The 14803-nt window shown below is 38.8% G+C and overlaps 1 protein-coding gene across 1 annotated transcript in view; it reads right to left on the bottom strand.

The window, feature by feature from the left end:
* Nucleotides 1–14803, bottom strand: part of LOC127423956 (bone morphogenetic protein 1-like) — a 110266-nt gene continuing 95463 nt past the window's right edge. Inside the window, exons 14-20 of the mRNA XM_051668674.1 lie at nt 13073–13233; nt 9651–9831; nt 9420–9545; nt 5843–5970; nt 3576–3789; nt 1742–1992; nt 1–389 (exon numbers count right to left, since the gene is read on the bottom strand). Coding sequence (XP_051524634.1) covers nt 252–389; nt 1742–1992; nt 3576–3789; nt 5843–5970; nt 9420–9545; nt 9651–9831; nt 13073–13233 — 1199 coding nt within the window. The 3' untranslated portion in view covers nt 1–251. The remainder of the gene's footprint in view (nt 390–1741; nt 1993–3575; nt 3790–5842; nt 5971–9419; nt 9546–9650; nt 9832–13072; nt 13234–14803) is intronic.

Here is a 14803-nt window from a genome sequence, read left to right as displayed (position 1 = left end):
CTTGCCCAAACTTTAGAATAAAAAAAAAGGTAAAAACAAGGTCTACTGCGGAATGGCTTTACTCCTCACAGTCAGTAGGGGATGCCAGAGCCCCTGTGAACTACTGAGGTGCGGTTGGTGTTCTTGCGGCTGGTCCGTCGTGTTTGAGTGTTCTTGGCGGCCGGGGGGCTCAGAGCGATGGGTGAGGCCCTCCCCTTGGGGCCCTTTCGCCTTCCCCTAGGCCCTGCACGGCCCCTCCCGGCCACTAGGGGTCACTTCTTACGGGAGTGGAGTGTGTCCTGAAACTTAGTGCTGGTGTAACGCACGTGGAAGCCCTTCTTATTGATGGTGTCGTCCGAACGGAATTTGATGACAATGGAATCGCCAGCGGAATAAATCTCCTCGGGAGGCTGGAAATACAAATGAAGGCAGAGGCAGTTGTGAACAAGTGCACACAATGTATGGAACTTATTTCCTACTGTTACATAAAACCATCCTCATTATTTAGCATATACAATTATACCAAATTAAATTTTACTCCACTTCAGTGCATTTAGTTTTATCCTGAAAGCCTTTTAATTTTTTCCCAGTGTGTTTAAGTTACACGTCAGTACACTCATAGGGCCTTATTCAAAAACACGATCAGAACATGGAAATCATAAATAAAAAATAAAAAAATAAATTAAAAAAAATCAATGGGTGTCAGAATGAATTTATGAATGATTTACACAGAAATTCGTTCTGCTCATGGTTCGCGAATAAGGCCCGTAGTCCCACTTAACCAAACTTTTGACTAATGGCATAAAGTCTCATCCACACTGCAGCTTATTCTGACCAAGAATTGCTTATTTAAGACACATAAATTTTGCTACGCTTACGCCTCTCATCCACACAAGAACGCATTTTCCTCCAACATAAACAGAGCATTTCAAAAACGCACTCCATTCCCACATACTTTGAAAAACGATGATGTAAGGAAACTGAAAACTGAGTTTTCAAACGAAAATGGATCAGAGTTACTGGCCTTAAAAAGGAAGACTTTATCTGAGGCCACGTCCACACTAATACGTTTTTGTTTGAAAATTCATTAATTTCATTAATCTCATCTGCACTAGAGCAGCATTTTCCTCCACTGAATACTTTGGAAAATGATGACGTTAGGAAACAGATTAGTGTGGATGTGGCCTGAAATAGACCGCAATTGACTGTAAAAAAAACAAAACAAAAAAACTCATTCAAATAATGGTGCGACAGTCTCTATAATCGGTTGTACAGAAAACACAAAAATAGTGGAACATGTACACCTTGTGATCAGAATTTTTGCCCGTGCACAAGTAATTAGTACTAATTATACTCATAATGTAGCGTGTTTTTTCGCCAGCAAAATCATCTTGAAAAAAATTAATAAAATCGCCCAACCCCAACCCCAACCCCACTGCCTAAAGCCCAAAGATACTTCAGGTCAGACGTGAACGCTAGGCGTATGCGTTCAGAACGCGTGACACAAATTTCGTCATCAGCAGAGTGCTCGAGCACTGAAAGCTTGCGGTTCAATTTTCTAACCGCGCAGAACACGCATTGGAATTATTTGCACTAATTAGCGGGTTCACAAGGTGGCAACACTCACAATTGAGCTGTTGCTGTCATGAAGACGCACTAGAAGATGTAATTGCAGCTAAATTTTATAACAAGATTTTTTTCTCTAAAATGCTTGGTGTGATGGTATTAGGGACAGCAGCTGTGCAAGAAATCTGTGCTTTACCCCTGATCCACAGTAGCGGCCTAGTCTGGGTGATTTGGTGTCCGCCCCATCAAACAGCTCCATGTAATCATAGCCGCAGTCTGCCTCTTCTTCGATTTCAAAGGTCTGGAAGATGAGCTCCACACCATAGCCCTTCTCTGCTGAGATCACCCACTGGCAGTCTGATGCTCCTGGGTAGTTATTATCACCAAACTGAGCATGGGAGTAGAGCTCTTTTGTTTTGACTTCCGCTTTCAGACGGCCTCCGCACTCTGGAGAAGAGAGGGCAATGAAGTGACGTGGGGAGGTATGCAAAAGGGTCATCAATGATATACCACAAATAAAGTAGCTTAGCATCTTTTTGGTGTGCTGTGACAAGTTAAAGGGATAGTTCACAACAAAATGAAAATTCTCGCATCATTTGTATGACTTTCTTTCTTCTGATATCTCAAACGAAGATTTTTAGAAAAAGTTTCAGCTCTGTTGGTCCATTCAATGCAAGTAAATGGAGGGCAGAACTTTGAAGCTCCAAAAAGCACATAAAGTCAGAATAAAAGTAATCCATAAGTCTCCAGTGGTTAAGTCCACACCTTCAGAAGCGATATGATAGGTGTGGATGAGAAACAGATTAATATGCAAGTCTTTTTTTACATTTTAATTTGTCTCCCTGCCCAGTAGGTGCCGATATGCATGAAGAATGCGAACTGCCAAAAACAAAATTAGAAGAATGCGAAAGTGAAAGTGGAGATTTATAGTAAAAAAAAAAAAAGGACTTAAATATTGATCTGTTTCTCACCCACATCTATCATATCGCTTCAAAAGACATTTAGAGATTTAACCAATGGAGTCTTATAAATTACTTTCATGCTGCCTTTATGTGCTTTTAGGAGCTTCAACATTTTGGTCACCATTCACTTGCACTGTGAGGACCAACAGAGCTGAGATATTCTTTTAAAAATCTTAATTTGTGTCCAGCAGAAAATAGAAAGTCATACACATCTGTGATGGCATGAGGGTGAGTAAATGATGAGAGAATTTTAATTTTTGGGTGAACTTTCCCTTTAAATCTGCTATAATATGTCTTATATGTGCTACTTATTACATGTATAACTCTGGCTCTAAAGTCTGATTGGATGCCAGTTCTCCTCTTGTTCCACTAACGTTTGACAACCAGAAGGTGTCCAAATACGTTTCTCTTTTGATTTATGATTTAAAACCCAATAAGCTTCATTTTCTGATTTTTGAGCAACGTATTTATAAAATAAATGCCCCTTGTTTTGATCTAATGCAGTGGCATTCAGACAGGCTTCAGTGAAATAATGTTTGGGGCCACTGTATGCACAAATGTAAAAAAAAAATTTGATTTGTATATTAATACGCCAAGTTGCTGTAGCAAACCATCAAAACCTTTTATCACCAATCCAAATGTCCAGACAATGATATCAACAACATTCAATCAATAATATCAACAATTATCCTGATCAGTACGAAGATGATTCATTCATAGTATGATCTTTGATTGCCCAGTTGCTTGGCAACTATATATATTTTGATAACATGAACCATACCAAACCATACGCTAATGCTAATAAACTTCAATAGCTGGAGCAAGACTTGCTTATACTGATTATCATTATTAATAAATGTAGTTATTTAACAAATACATTTTTTATGCTGTTGTCGCAGTTTTATAAAAGCAACTTGTGTAGTGCATTACATTAATTTACCATGTTCATAATGCATACATGTCTTCTGATGGCTTTTTGCTTGAGTGCTTTTTCTCTAGTCTCTTCAGTTTTACATGTAGTCTCAGTATTTACTGCTCCATTGATTTATTTATGATGTCTTCGCTCACCTGCAGTATGGGAAGCCTCGAAGCCTTTCTTCTGCACTGAGTTATCAGAGAAGAAGCGGATGAACATCTTATTGCTGCTGGATATGATCGGTGGAGGTTTCTTGGTGCCGCACAAGCGGCCGAGACTGGGCGCTTTCCCATCCCGACCATCGTAAATCTCGATGTGGTCATAAGCACATTCCAAATGAGGCTCCATGTCAATTTCATTAAAAGCCTGAAACAGATTGCTCACGTCAATGTTTGAATAGCACACAACCCAGATGGCACACGTACATCTCCGAGATGTCTGTTTTAGATCTTTTCATCTGGAAAACATCACATTCTAATTAACATCTACTAAACATCTTAAAAAGAGCAGATTTACAAACATTCTAAATGATAAACATCTCAAAGATATCTGCTGAATGTACTTATTGATATCCGAGATTATTGATATGCTTAGCGACAGGGCCGTAGCTAGTGGGGTGAGGGGTGGTAAAGACTCTAGGGGCCTAAAGGTACAGGGGGCCCCACAACAAATTCTAAACTATATTTTTTAATAGGAAAGGGGTCCAGAGCAATATACAGCCAGGGGGCCCCAGATTACCTTGCTAAGGCCCTGCTTAGCAACATCCGTCTTATAGACATATTGCAGATGAGCAAAAAACATAAAAGTACATCTTCCAGATGTAAACACTCTGGGTGATGTACAGTCAGATCACATTATTGCGTGGTGACAAATTTCCAAGAATGAAAAGTTTACAGCACAAGACATGTAAGCGCAGCGTAGTTCTAGCAGGAAGACTATCAGCTGTACACCATCGCACCATTAGCTAGGTAACTCCTAGCCAATCACATGTAAGCCATTGCTTTATAAGTCTGCTCACAATCTATCACATTGCTGTTTCAGTGTGCTAACACGGCAACCTCCACCACCCCACCGCCACCAGTTGAGTCCCGTCCTGCACGGGGGTAGGCTCCTCGCCCCTGCCTCCCATCTCCGGCAGGATCTTATGGTTCCGAGTACAACAACTTTGGACCGCCAGACGGGGCTTACGCCAAAGAGAGACATTACATTCCTGTTTTATATTCTTCAAATAAATGTAATCTAAAACTTTACTCAAATCTGCGAGTCTTCCTGATAGAAGTTCTATACACACAACCGAGTCAAAAGCTCTGTTCACCAGGTTAGCTGCCTTGCTGTCAACTGGCTACATTGGCAGCAATCTTCTTAGGCAGCATAATCTCATATGAAAGTGACAGATTTGGAACGCACTAGACACAGTAGGCAACAACGGTGTTAACGGTCACTCACACTTGTCATATGAAAAGTGCTCAACTAACTCATATATCTCATGTAATAGTTGATTCCAAAAGAGACTGCTGTTAGCACATTGCTAAGCTAATGATACTCGGTCTAACAAGCATAGAAAATACATTGCATACACAAATATTGGGTGGAGTATTCCCATTTAATTAATTAAATAATCTATTTAACCAATACTTTTCAGTACTGAATGAAATACAGGTATTTTTATAAATTACATTTATTACTGACTGAGCTCTGGGATTGCCTTCCCTGTAAAGAATACATGCAACACCAGACTTTGGTAAAATCTGGTGCCTTTGAAGGCAGCATAACTTTGCTACCTACTGTTTAGAGCAAACTTTGCATCAGGACAGTGGCTCTAATGCCTTCAGTGGCTGACAAGGCAGCTCACTATTTTTTGGAACAGAGCATTGTCAGGAACTGGACTTTGTCTAGTTCAGTCATGGTAAATCTATGTGTTAAGGGAAAAAATATACTCTGATATAGAGAAAACATATGCAAATATAATTTTCATTACTCTGTTCTCTGAAATAATTGATTTTGATTGGTCAATTGTGACATTCAGCAGTCAGATATTTTTGTACAATGAATGCAAAACCCTATAATTGACTACTGTCACAGGCAACCGATTTCATAAATAGCTGTGCTGGTTTCATGTTTCTCATATTGCGGTCTCTTTCTTCTCACATAATAAAATTATTTAAACTCATATCAATATTTCAAGCCAAGCCCATATTTTTTTGGTAAGTAGTCAAGTATTAAGAAGGATAATGTACAGTCAGAAAGACATTATTGCAAAATAAACTCCTTCATGGTGATACAAGATCTTTCCAATTCGCATCAGGATCCTGATCACCCTGTCAGGCTTTATATTGCGTTAATGACTGGCTGACTGCATATTATGCCTTACTTAGTAATTATGGAGGAAGTGAGATTGTACTGAGTGGGTATTACATACTATTTTGATCCGATGTCCTGGAGTGGTGGAGAGGGCCCAGGTGCAGGCCTTCTTACTGGGGTATTTATCTGGCCAGTTGGGGCTGGTGATGGTTCCGCTGACGCTGTTCACAACATGATCGCAGCCAGCTGCAAGAGACACCTCCAACAGTCAAAAACATGTGACTTTCAACACTCGAATACACACAGAAATATTCCCTCACCCTCTTGCTCATCACAACTCTAAACACAGAGAGGGGAAATTCACTGAGAATTAATTGCACCTGCTGATAATGTTGTTTTTGTACCCGGTTCACTAAAGAAATTATACAAATCAGGTAACACTGCCAATACACCGCCGTTAAGGTGTAATCTATAATAAAGACCTAAATATGATGCAGCCGATTAATTGCTGGTAATGAATTAGACAGGGTATTTTATTTTGAAATATCGTGCACAAAAGTTGCATTTCAGTTAAAAATGTTTCATATCATAAAAATATGTTTTCGACTATGATGATAAAATGTTATATATTATCGCAAAGGGGAGATCTCAGCTTTCTAATGCCACCTAGACTGAGCTTCTAGTCCACTCAGAGGCCGAGATATTGAGACTATGAGGGTGGTGCATAAACTGAAAATTAGACTGAATATCTATGGACGAGCACATCTGTGAGGGCTACAATGCATTAGAGCACCACCTACATTTCAGATCTGTATATTGTGATGGAGAAAAAATTATTTTTTGTAGTGCTTGCTGCCATCTAGTGGAATGAAATAAGGCTTGAGAACCAGAATTACATGCTTACAAATTTGGGCCAAAAAAAGAACAAAAAAAAACTGTTTATCATAAGATTATAAACATGTACATTATTACTTATAAATAATTGACATTTTTTTATTTATTTGGGGGCATTTCTTTGCAATTAGTCCACAGTGTGTGTGAATGTGAGAGTGAAAAATTGCAGGCAGCAGCCCAAAAATGCATCAGATTTTAACGAGTAAATGTTTAGTTGTGTCAGGCACTTTTCAAACACTTTCTCTCTCATTTTCTCTCTCTACCACTGCCTCAATCTTTCTATTTCTGCACATAGCAAGAAGGTATTCTCTAAAAATATCCTGATGCTAGTTAGTGCCAATGAGCTGAAATCGATGGCGAAGGTTTGGGGCAGTCTCGAGCTATTGGCTGATGTAATACAATCAGACTGCTGAAATGTACTCAGACAGCAGCAGACTGCACAATGACCCTCCAGACACACAGGTAATTCTGCAGTGTTTTTTGAAACAGCTTAAAAAAAAATCCTAAACCAATTTCCAAAAGAATTATGCCACTGTCTGAAATTGACACTTTTTTTCCCCATCGCCAATATTTGGCAACCAAGTTCTGTCTTCATTTACCCACTCATCTCGTTCCAGATGCATATGCCTTTCTTTCTTCTGTGAAACACAACAGTAGAAATTCTGAAGGATGCTCCTCTTTTCCATACAACGACAAGTTCCAAAATAGCAAGCTATCTTCCATATATTCCATATAAAAGATTTAAGTCATTATTCACAGATAAGCTTCACCTCTGCCACGACTCCAAAACCTCATTAGTGCTCAAATTCAGTTCAAACATGGTTGTTATAGGTTTGACGTTAATGATGGCAAATGGCACTGACTCATGACCTTAGTCCTGGGCAAAGTCCCTTTCAAGGCAAGTCAGTTCACTTGCCACCCATCTTTGGAATGCTCCCAGGCAGTTATTTTTATGGATACAAGCATCATAAAAATACAGCTCTTATCGACTTGAATGGGGAAAGACAGAGTTCTCTAAAACGGTTGGTTAAGATTAGAATCACAGAACATATTTCAAATGAGCATTAAAATACGACAACAATGGTATCATAAATTGTGCTTCTTTAGCTCAGATCACGCTTAAATAAAACCCTGTTTTTTTAGGCTGGTCCAGCTAAGGCACATGCACATTCTCGAGTTGACTAACAAGTGATCTGTATCTAAAAGATGATTGGCTCTTTAACCTGTAAGGCAGGACTTCCTTTTCTACACCCACCATTTTGGGTGTTCCAAATTCTTCCATTCATTTTTAAGTTCTCCATCTCAGGCTAAATAGTCTCTGTCCAGTGTTCCCACACCTTTTTACCTTTGAAATTCCATGACTTTTTCATAACCTTTCCAGTCATTTGTATTCACTAGATACAGCCTTTTTAAAATAATTTTGATTAAATTTGCTAATTTGCTAATGAATCATTCAGACCGATTTGTGAACCGTTTTGAATTACTCCTTGACTAAAATGAATGATTTGCTCACGAATCAGACAATGGTTTGCGAGCACGCTTTACTTACAAAAAACCATCTAGCTGATGAGATATTTTTTTCCTAAGAAAAAACAGTAAAATTCATATTCACTATAGATATCTTCATGTCTTTCCCATGACTTTTGAGATTACATACAAGCCATATATCTAACTGAATGGGGAAAAAATTGGTTGGTCAAGATTACAATCAAATACTGTATCATATTTCAAGTTGGCAATACAATCTGATCGCAAAGATATCATTAATTGTGCTTCTTAAGCTCAAATCACACAAAAAATCTGCCATTTTTTGAGCTAATGTGCGTTAGAGTAAACTGACAGTCATTGTAAAATGTCATTGGCTCCTTTAACTGGAAGGCGGGACTTCCATATTTAGTGTTTAGCCGCAATAAGTAGTGTTACCGTTCATTTGGCTCTCCCATTTATAAGTAAACCAGTCTTTGGTCATAACACACCAGTATGAATATGCAAAATGGATAATGACATTCAAGAGCTGTGGTGGAGGGGAAGATTATCAGTTAATAACAAATTAAATTTCAGTTTGTTCATCATTCCCTGGTGTCCTGGCCAAATTTCCCCCAATGGCCCTTATCAATCATGGCCTCCTAATAATCCCCATCCATTAATTGGCTCTATAACTCTACTCTCTCCTCTCCACCAATAGCTGGTGTGTGGTGAGCGTACTGACGCACTATGGCTGCAGTCAAATCATCCAGGTGGATGCTGCACACTGGTGGTGGTTGAGGAGAGTCTCCTGTTCACTGTGTAAAGCGCTTTGAGTGTAGTGTCAGAAAAGCGCTATATAAATGTAACATTCATTCATTCAAAGCTATTGTATGAGAGGACTTGGAATGCAGCGCACGAGCCGTGTGGGCTACATTTATGGTGCTTAATGTGCTTTTTTGTCATTTTTGGAGCTGCTGTGGTCATCATGAACTGTCATTGTATGGAAAAGAGCAGCATGAACATTCTTCAAAACATCTCCTTTTGAGTTCCACAGAAGACACCTAAAAAAACCTACACTCTGCAAAACAGTGGCCTTCAAGTAATGAAAATGAAAAGCCATGGTCTACACTCTTATTTCCTAAAAATAAAGGCAAAAAGACCCCAAAATAAAATACAAATAATAAACCACTCGAGGCAGTGCATTGCAGTGATTTTATATGTGTTTCAGGCATTCTGCGTAGTTTGCGTCATACCTAAACACACCCCATTACTATGGTATAATCACGGTAACATGCAGCCTCTCATGTTTCCAGATGAGCATGTGTTTTTCTCACCCTCCTTGCAGTCATGTTTATTCTCATGCAGCACGAAGCCACTTCTGCACTGGCAACTGTAGCTGCCAAACGTGTTCACACATTCATGTTGACATCCGCCGTTCTCCTTTGAGCACTCGTCTTTATCTGTGAGGAGACAGCACCACATCTCAGTTAACCACGCACGCACGCACGCACACACACACCACCCTCTCTCTGACTCGAAACACAATAATTCATGCACACACTCACCTGAAAAGAACTGGGCCTTAAAGCCCTTCTTGGAGACAGTGTTGTCAGATTTGAACTCAATTCGCATGTTGTTGTACTGCGAGGTGATGGCCTCTGGTTTCTCGGCACCACAGAACTTTCCATGCAGCCTGGAGTCTGCAGACAGACCGCTCCTCACCTCAACAAAATCATACTTGCAGACCTACACAGAAGACAGTAAACCCGAGTCATGGGTCAAAATCTAAAGATGCCTGCAGTATATATTCCAGAAAGAACAGGAAGAACTAGCATGAATTTCTACCCTTTCTGAAATAAAGCAGATGTAACAAGCCTGAGCTGGTTTGCTTGGCTTTTTTTCAGCAGGGATACTGATTAGTGCTGGTTTATGGGTGTTAGGTGCTGGTCTAGCCACACCAAACTGGTGATGCTAGTCAACCAGCATGATCTTTCTGGTTAATCTGAGTTGATCAAGGTAGCTTTGCTGCATTGTAAACCCAAATAAGTTAGTAGAACTCAGAAAAGTTGAGGTAATCAGTTACATCAAATTTTTAGGTTATTAAACTCTCATGTTAAAAGTTAATAGAACTTTCTGATTTAAATTTTGTACTACAGTACACATACATGTTAATTGCCCTTAACTTGAAACATTGAGTAAGCTAACTGATACATTTTGATGGCATTTCACTTGAAATTTAACTATTTGGCTGAACTTAAAATTATCATGTAGTCTCTACTTAAATACTTCAAGTTGAGGGAACCTACTGTAACTAGCCAGCATGTCCTAGCTAGAACAGTGAATGCTAGCATACTGAATGCAAGCTACCTGGCAACACCATGCTTTGATTAGCATAGCGATTGCTCAATGAATAAGGCAATATCTACATACTTGACTTGTATCTATTCTCAAACTAAACTCAAGCTCCACTATTCATCATAATGGTAACCCCTAAATCTCCAACATAACAGAGTCTCTTCTAAATAACACAGCACAACATTAAACACTACTAAGTCTCCCCTTTTACATTCATCTTGCACAAAGACACTTTATATAACACTTAATTTTAACATTTACTGTCCATTTCGAGTGCCATGCAAAGCATGCTGGGAAATAGAAATCCCCTGCCCAGTTTCAGACAATTTTAAGTTCCAGTAAATTTAAAGAGACAAGTTCATTAAACTCAAAACAATAAAACAATTCAGGTAACTTAAAAGGTGTCAGTTTGGTGGACTCAAAAGAAAGAGAAAGTTCTAAATACTCATCAAGGTTAATTTATTTGAACAAATTTGTATGATTTAATTTTTTTAAGTATTTTGAGCATTTGAGTTTAAAGTGTGGTTAAGCTAGTTAAAGGGATAGTTCCCCCAAAATTAAAATGTGTTCACTTTATTTTACTTTAAATTATTAACCCAGATGTCATTCCAAACGTGTATTTTTTGTCACTTTCAGAGGCATTTTGACCTGCACTTGAGCTCCAACCCCCCCCCCCCCCCCTTCTTTACTATAAATCATCCTACCCTGCACAGTAGGTGGCGATATGCACAAAGAATGTTAATTGCCAAAAACAAAAACAAAAAAATGTAAAAGTGAAAGTGAAGATTGATAGTAAATAGGGACTTAAATATTGATCTGTTTCTCACCCACACTTATATCTTTTCTGGAGACAAGGATTAAACCACTGGAGTTGAATGGATTACTTTTATGCTGACTTTTGTGCTTTTTGGAGCTTCAATTTTTTTGGTACCCATTCACTTGAATTGTATGGACCTACAGATCTGAAATATACTTCTGAAAATCTGTGTTTGTGTTCAGCACAAGAAAGTAAGTCATACACATCATTTACATGAGGGTGAGTAAATGATGAGAGAATTTTCACTTTTGAGTGAACTATTCCTTTAAGCAAAAAACAACAGCACATACACTGGTGGCCAAAAGTCTGGAATAATGTACATATTTTGCTGTTTCTGAAGGAAATTGGTACTTCAATTCACCAGAGTGGCATTCAACTGATCACAATGTATAGTCAGGACATTAATAACATGAAAAATTACTATTACAATAAAAAATAAATAAAACAATGTTCAGAACTTCTTAAACTACTTCAAAGAGTTCGCTTCAAAAAATCCTCCCCGTGCAGCAATGACAGCTTTGCAGATCCTTGGAATTCTAGCTGTCAGTTTGTCCAGATATTCAGGTGACATTTCACCCCACGCTTCCTGTAGCACTTGCCATAGATGTGGCTGTCTTGTCGGGCACTTCTCACGCACCTTACAGTCTAGCTGATCCCACAAAAGCTCAATGGGGTTAAGATCCATAACACTCTTTTCCAATTATCTGTTGTCCAATGTCTGTGTTTCTTTGCCCACTCTAACCTTTTCTTTTTGTTTTTCTGTTTCAAAAGTGGCTTTTTCTTTGCAATTCTTCCCATAAGGCCTGCACCCCTGAGTCTTCTCTTTACTCTTGTACATGAAACTGGTGTTGAGCGGGTAGAATTCAATGAAGCTGTCAGCTGAGGACATGTGAGGCATCTATTTCTCAAACTAGAGACTCTGATGTACTTATCCTCTTGTTTAGTTGTACATCTGGCCTTCCACATCTCTTTCTGTCCTTGTTAGAGCCAGTTGTCCTTTGACTTTGAAGACTGTAGTGTAACCTTTGTGTGAAATCTTCAGTTTTTTGTCAATTTCAAGCATTGTATAGCCTTCATTCCTCAAAACAATGACTGACTGACGAGTTTCTAGAGAAAGCTGTTTCTTCTATGCCATTTATGACCTAATATTTACCTTAAGACATGCCAGTCTATTGCATACTGTGGCAACTCAAAAACAAACACAAAGACAATGTTAAGCTTCATTTAATGAACCAAATATCTTTCAACTGTGTTTGTTATAATGGCAAGTGATTTTCTAGAACCAAATTAGCAATTTAGCATGATTACTCAAGGGTAAGACGTTGGAGTGATGGCTGCTGGAAATGGGGCCTGTCTAGATTTGATCAAAAATGACTTTTTTCACATAGTGATGGTGCTGTTTTTCACATCAGTAATGTCCTGACTATACTTTGTGATCAGTTGAATGCCACTTTGGTGAAAGTACCAATTTCCTTCTGAAACAGCAAAATCTGAACATTATCCCAAACTTTTGGCCGTCAGTGTATATAAATGTGTTTTTGAGGGCTAATAAATACAAATGAATCCAGAAAACAGCTTCATCTTAATAGACACTCTAACAAGGTTAGTAAAAAAAAAATGTCACCAGTACATTCATCACGTGAACTGTACCTGGCAACAGTGCCATAAGCAATCCACACTGTACAAGTGAGAAAACAAGAATGCAAATTGGAGATTCGGATGTCAGTCCCTATATCCCTGTCATAATTTACACTGATTCAGCTACTATGAACCAGACAAACCCACCCCACGCTCAGGCAAAAACCTAGTGCTCACATCGTTGCCCTCTGTCTCGAAAACGTCAAAGAGGAGGGTGATGCGGTACTGTGTAGGCGCCACCAGCTGCCAGATGCAGTTCTTGTTGGGTGGATACTCCTTGGGCCAGCCCGGACTGGTGATGGATCCATTCAGCTTGGTGATGAAACCACCACAGGCAGCTAATACCAAAAAGAAATCAGAAAAAGCAATAAGACAAACGATGTTTATGGTGAAAGTGTAATGAATTTGTGATTTATGATAGGTTAAAGGAATGTTTAGGGTTCAATACAAGTTGAGCTCTTTCGACAATATCTGTGGCATGCTGTTGCTTATGACTGACAATACTCATCTATTGCAAACAAATACAGTAATATAATTATAATAGAAGTCTATGGGGCAAGGCATTGTACCGGAATAACCACTAAAATACATACTGATTTGAAAATATAGAGCAAATCTACACATAGGAGTTACTGTGTGTCTGTAATGTATGCACTGCAAACAATTTTTTTATAGTATTTTTGCCTTATTTTCCAAAATGGCATGAGGCTGAGTAAATGATCAGAGAATTTTCATTTTTGGGTGACCTAATCATTTAAGGTTGTGAATGGTTTTGCAGTGCAATCAGAAGTTCATTACACCTAGAAAAGAAGTTCTGTCACTAAAAGGATAATTTAGAATATTTTATAGCTAAAATATAACACATTTTTTTGTATAGAAAAATATCAGTGCTTGAACAAAAATACAAGCAGCACTTTAATTCTTCTAAAACATCTGGAATGTCTTACCCCCATAGACTTCCATTCTAAGCGAATGTGAACCAAGCCGGTGATATTCACATTTTAAGAAGTAAGCCAATCATAACAGAGGTCATTTAGATATAGAAGTCTTAAAGGTACAATAGCAAAAACAGCATGATTACTTCCTAATTAATAATAAAAGGGTCAGAAAGAGAAAGTGAAAAATGTGTTGCATAACTAAATCACAACTCTTTTGGGGACTAAAGGAAACCTCCGGGAGAAAAATAAAAAACTAGAAAATCATAGCATAAGAGACCACTGCAAAATTCTCTGGATTTACAATTTATAGGTATGTGTTTGAGTAAAATGAACATTTTTGTTTTATTCGCTTGGGGAAATTACTGACATAATTTCTCACAAATTGCAAATATTGTCATAGCTTGTCATTTCACAGTGGGTGCGAGACACTGTGGCTTGAAGGGTCTCCAGGTCTCCGTCTAACGATTAGATGACTAGGTAGAGGGTCGTGATGATCTGGGGGTGCTTCAGCAAGGCTGGAATCGGGCAGATTCGTCTTTGTGAAGGACGCATGAATCAAGCCACGTACAAGTTTATCCTGGAAGAAAACTTGCTTCCTTATGCTCTGACAATGTTCTCCAACTCTGAGGATTGGTTTTTCAAGCAGGACAATGCTCCGTGCCACACAGCCAGTTCAATCAAAATGTGGATGGAGGACCATCGGATCAAAACCCTGTCATGGCCAGCCCAATCTCCAGACCTGAACCCCATTGAAAAAAATCTGGAATGTGATCAAGATGAAGATGGATGGCCACAAGCCATCAAACAAAGCCGAGTTGCTTGAAGTGGCATAAAGTCACCCAACAGCAATGTGAAAGACTGGTAGAGAGCATGCCAAGATGCATGAAAGCTGTGATTGGAAATCAGGGTTATTCCACCAAATATTGATATCTGAACTCTGTGTTGTTTAAAAATGAATATGAACTTGTTT

The sequence above is a fragment of the Myxocyprinus asiaticus genome, chromosome 33 (genome assembly GCF_019703515.2).
Source record: "Myxocyprinus asiaticus isolate MX2 ecotype Aquarium Trade chromosome 33, UBuf_Myxa_2, whole genome shotgun sequence".
NCBI classification, from domain to species: domain Eukaryota; kingdom Metazoa; phylum Chordata; class Actinopteri; order Cypriniformes; family Catostomidae; genus Myxocyprinus; species Myxocyprinus asiaticus.
Note: the sequence above shows the minus strand (reverse complement) of the source record. Positions and strands in the feature narration are given on the sequence as shown.